Source organism: Gekko japonicus, unplaced genomic scaffold, assembly GCF_001447785.1.
Source record: "Gekko japonicus isolate JY-2015 unplaced genomic scaffold, Gekko_japonicus_V1.1 scaffold435, whole genome shotgun sequence".
In the NCBI taxonomy this organism is placed as follows: Eukaryota; Metazoa; Chordata; class Lepidosauria; order Squamata; family Gekkonidae; genus Gekko; species Gekko japonicus.
The window spans coordinates 672,129-676,594 of NW_015161417.1; the positions used below are offsets into that span (position 1 = coordinate 672,129).

Below are 4,466 nucleotides of genomic sequence, written 5' to 3' on the forward strand. Positions count from 1 at the left end.
AGGCTACATGTTATGGCTCATCAAGATCAAAGCAGCTTTTAAAAAACAAACATTCTCATGTTCATCAGGGAGAGTTTTAAAAGTTCAGCCCTCTGGCAACACCTAGCCCTTTGGCTATTCTTCCAATCCAGGGGGGCAAGATAGACAAAGTCAGCCACCATTCCAAGCCAGATTCAACTTTCCTGAGAATTATGCAAGGATGACCTTTTAAGATCCAACAGTCAGGTTTGCATCCTCCCCCGTGAGTAGCTGTAATGTGTAACACAGCTGTAAGAAGCAACTAACCTTCAGGCTGTGAACAACTTTTGACTTTTGTCTGTAAATGGCATACAAAATTGCTGTGACAGCTGAGCTGGTAGCTAGGAGAATGAGTTGACCAGTCGAAGGACGTCCACCTGCATCCATTTTGTGTTCCAGCCCCAATATGTTACTCTGGAAAGGGGAAAAAAGGAAGAACAGCTTTGGGCGCCTGGGAACCTTCCCCTGTGTTACTTAATGTCCATCTAGAAGAGTTCTGGGGAACTCTAAAGCTTGTGCACTACATCACAATGTCCCAAGAAAAGATACTCTGCCATTTTTGCATAGAGATTCATTTCCGTTTAGAATATAAATGCTGGCAGCCAACTGCATCTTTTCTCAGCACTAACCAAACACCCTAACGAAGACTTATGTGGTACTCAAAAGCTTGTGCTGTTTTGTGATACTGTGGTATTACACTGTTGTTAGTTTGGGATTTATTGTACAGACCAAAAAGACGTCTACGATCTCCATCTTTCCAACGAAAACCTTAGTGGTAGTGGGACCTGCCAGCAAGCCCAGTAGAAGTCCCCGCATATGACCCCTCCCCCCAAGAATCACAGCCCCGCGACTAAAACTATCGGAGACCCTACAGAATATCCCACATCTTCCTCCGCGTCCCACTCTTGCGTCCCCATGGCAACGACCCTGTCCCTCTTGAAGCCCCCACAGCCAGCCTCCGCGTTGCCGTGGCAACACAACCCTCTCTGCCCATCCCCTCACGCTGGTCACAAAGTCTTCACCGGCGGCCTCCCAGCTTTTAACCATCACCCCTCCCGAGAAAAAATTTCGCCCTCCTTCCAGCTCTACCCTGTTCTGAGACTCAAATCTTCCGGGACGCTTGCAAAGACAGAGCGAAAACTTCGCTAGCGCACGGCGACGCCTGATGACGTCAAAAGGGGGCGGTCACTAGAAGGCTCTGAAAGGCCACACAGAATGAGGCTCCCGGCTTCCGGAGGAGCGTCGCCGCTCTAGGCCTAATTAGCTCTATGGCGAATCCGCCTATCGTGTCGGAAGTTTGGAAGCAGAAAGCCAAGTCGGGTTTAAAGCCGGAAGTGGTCTTGTGGACTTGCCCGGGGAGGGTAGCTCTAGCCTTTTGTAATGTCTGTGGTCAGTACCGCTAGCTTAGATCTATTTCAGGCCAGGCTCTGTCCAAAAGTATAAATGGACAAAAATCCGACGTCAAAAACAAAATAAAGGTCTTTGGGTTACCCCCATCACAAATGAATTAATCTGGCAAGCGGCGACTTAAATGTGTGATTTTAAAATTCATTTAAAAGACTTAAGACTGTTCCCAAAAAATATTTCTTTCATGCCACCTTCCAGAGTGAATGCTGAACATTTGTCGTTCTGGGGCGGGCGGGCAGGTGTCGCCAGTGCTGAATTTATGCAGAACGTTACATCAGCTGCTGTTGGATGCCCCCTTCCCTCGCCTCCCTTCTGCTTCCTGGGAGCGCCAGAGTTTATGTGGGGGTCTGTTTCCTCCGTGGTTCTTCGCCAGGGTTTTTTTCCTGCACCTCTCCTTCGCCAGGTGGACATTTTGGGGCGACCTCCTTGCACAAGACAGCGGGATAATGATGGAAGAACTTGTTGTAGGTGTGGGCTTCCCTCCTGAAGCAGAGGCTTGCTTCCCGGTCGCATTCACACACCCGGGTGGGGCAGCCGGACTTCTCTCCGTTCTCTGCCAGAAATGATATTGCCCCTTACCACGGTGGAATGAAAACGAAGACAGTACCTCAGGTTGCTAACCTCGTTTAGATCTCTTGGAATTAAAACTAATTTCCAGACTACAGAGACCAATTTCCCTGGAGAAAATGGGTGCCCTGGGTTCAATACTGTTCGGAAGTTTCCCCCCTGCTTCTGCACAACATCGTACACCTCCCATGAGTTCTCCAGCATTTCTCTGATTTTTGGGGAGAAATCGTAGGAAAACCTGGATGGCTGCCATGTGGGTGGAAAAGTTCAGATTTCCCTGTCCACATGGTAAAGGTAAAGGTTCCCTTGCTCGAAAGCCAGTCGAGTCCGACTCTAGGGTTGTGGTGCTCATCTCCGTTTCAAAGCCGAAGAGCCAGCGCTGTCCGAAGACATTTCCGTGGTCATGTGGCTGGCATGACTAAACACCAAGGTGCACAGAACGCTGTTACCTTCCCACCGAAGTGGTACCTATTTATCTACTTGCAATTTCTTGCTTTCAAACTGCTAGGTTGGCAGGAGCTGGAACGAGAGACGGGAGCTCACTCCGTCATGCGGCACCCAGGTCTCGAGCTGCTGAACTACCGACCTTCCACAGCCTGCAGTGATTTTTTCCCCTGATCCTGTCTCTGCAGTGCCCATTTCTTCCCCACCACCACCACCACTGGGGGGGGGGGGTTCAGAACAGTATCAGCAATCGAATATCATCATATCAATATACCAATACATGTATCAGGGTCTCTAAATTATCTTTCATTTGTAAAAAAGTAAATCCCAGTTCCTTTAGTTCACAGAAAACCTCGGTGGTTTCTAAGTTTTGGAAATCATGTCTGCACCCTTGCAGAAAAGCTACGTGTGTACCCACATAAAGCTTGTCTGTGTCTCACAGATCCCTACAGTACATTTCTGTGCCACATACCCTAATGCACATGTTCCTCAGTTCATCTGTCTGAGGAGGGAAGAGGCTGGCTGATGCTGCATCATGGTAGGGTTGCCAACCTCCAGGCGGCACCTGGAGATCTTCCATTATTACAATTGCTCTCCAGGCAACCAGTATCAGTTTCCCTGGAGCAAATGGCCGCTTTCGAAGATAGATTCTATGGCATTACACCTTGCTGAGTTTCCTCCTCTCCCCAATCCATGCCCTGCCCAGGCTCCATCCCCAAAATCTCCAGTTATTTCCCAACCCAGAGTGGGCAACCTTAACCATGTGGCAGCCACCACTTTTGCTTTATTTGTTTGTTTGTTTAAAATATTTCCTGTTTTTCTTCCAGTGAATGGAACTCAAAGCGACTTACATCAACATCACAGCAATGACAATACAAATAAAAGAAAACAAACCACAACTTCGTTGCAGGTATCCACATCCTAGGCCTGACGATTTGTTGGCACACCAGGAACTCTTAAAGCGGTTTATAACCCCCCCTCCATGCTTTATGTTTTATACCCATGAGCTAGAGTGTCAGCTGAAAGAAAATCCTATATTTTTCATCACTCAAACCACAGTTTTCTGTTGCAGAGCAAATATGATTCACTGTCTACCCCCCGTTTCTTCCTTTTTAAAGCTGGTGTCTTTTCTTGAATGAGCTCCTGTCACTATGGCAGGCTACTATTGGTTAGCACCAGTGCCATCATTTCTTTCCCCCACCTCTATGCCTGCCATCTATGTGCTCACACCAGGGGATTTACCCCGTTATATCTTATTTTGCCCATTATATACTAACCCCAGGGTTAACTTTTTGGCAGGAATTTTATCTGCCATAAACTCCTGTTCTGTAGACCAGAAGACTATATTCCTGCTACCAGATTATGATGCATATGTATCCTACAGAGTCTCTCTATTTGCATTTGCAGCAAAGAAGTTAAGGTCCAAGAGGGCGGTTTCTTGAAACTGCAGTATGTTAAGTTTCAGTCTGTTTTAATCACAAATTTTTATATTTTAGTTTTACGGTTTTATTTATCACTGTATCATGTGGCTTCTCAACTTGTAATGGCCTATGGCTTAGGGTTGCCAGATCTGGGTTGGAAAATACCCGGAGACTTTGAGGGTGGATCCAGGAGGGGGGTTTGGGGAGGGGAGGGGCCTCAGCAGGGTACAATGCCATAGAATCCACCCTTCGAAGCAGCCATTTTCTCCAGGGGAGCTGATCTCTGTCAGCTGTGGATCAGTTGTAAAAGCAGGAGATCTCCAGGTCTCCAGGTTGCCTGGAGGCTGGCAACCCTAAATAAGCTATTTGATGGACTGACTTTTCCACTGTGGTTCCCGCCTTGTGGGATGGACTGCCCCAGAAGTTCAGAAAAATTCTCACCCTCCTGGCTTTCAACGAATGATGCAAAACCGAATTTTTCAAGAGGGCTTTTCTGTGTAAGTCACCGGGTTGCACTGTACAAAATGGTTTTACAAACTTGCTTGGATAAATGATTAGGGACTGTAGTCTACACTGCTATGTACGGCATATTGTACGCAGGATCCTATT

At 47.4% G+C, this 4,466-nt stretch overlaps 1 protein-coding gene across 1 annotated transcript in view; it reads right to left on the reverse strand.

The window, feature by feature from the left end:
- The window catches only part of MUL1 (mitochondrial E3 ubiquitin protein ligase 1), a 5,018-nt gene extending 3,852 nt beyond the window's left edge, over positions 1 to 1,166 (reverse strand). The window contains exons 1-2 of the mRNA XM_015427971.1: positions 1,108 to 1,166; positions 286 to 432 (exon numbers count right to left, since the gene is read on the reverse strand). Coding sequence (XP_015283457.1) covers positions 286 to 405 — 120 coding nt within the window. The 5' untranslated portion in view covers positions 406 to 432; positions 1,108 to 1,166. The remainder of the gene's footprint in view (positions 1 to 285; positions 433 to 1,107) is intronic.
- Positions 1,167 to 4,466: the final 3,300 nt, after the last annotated feature.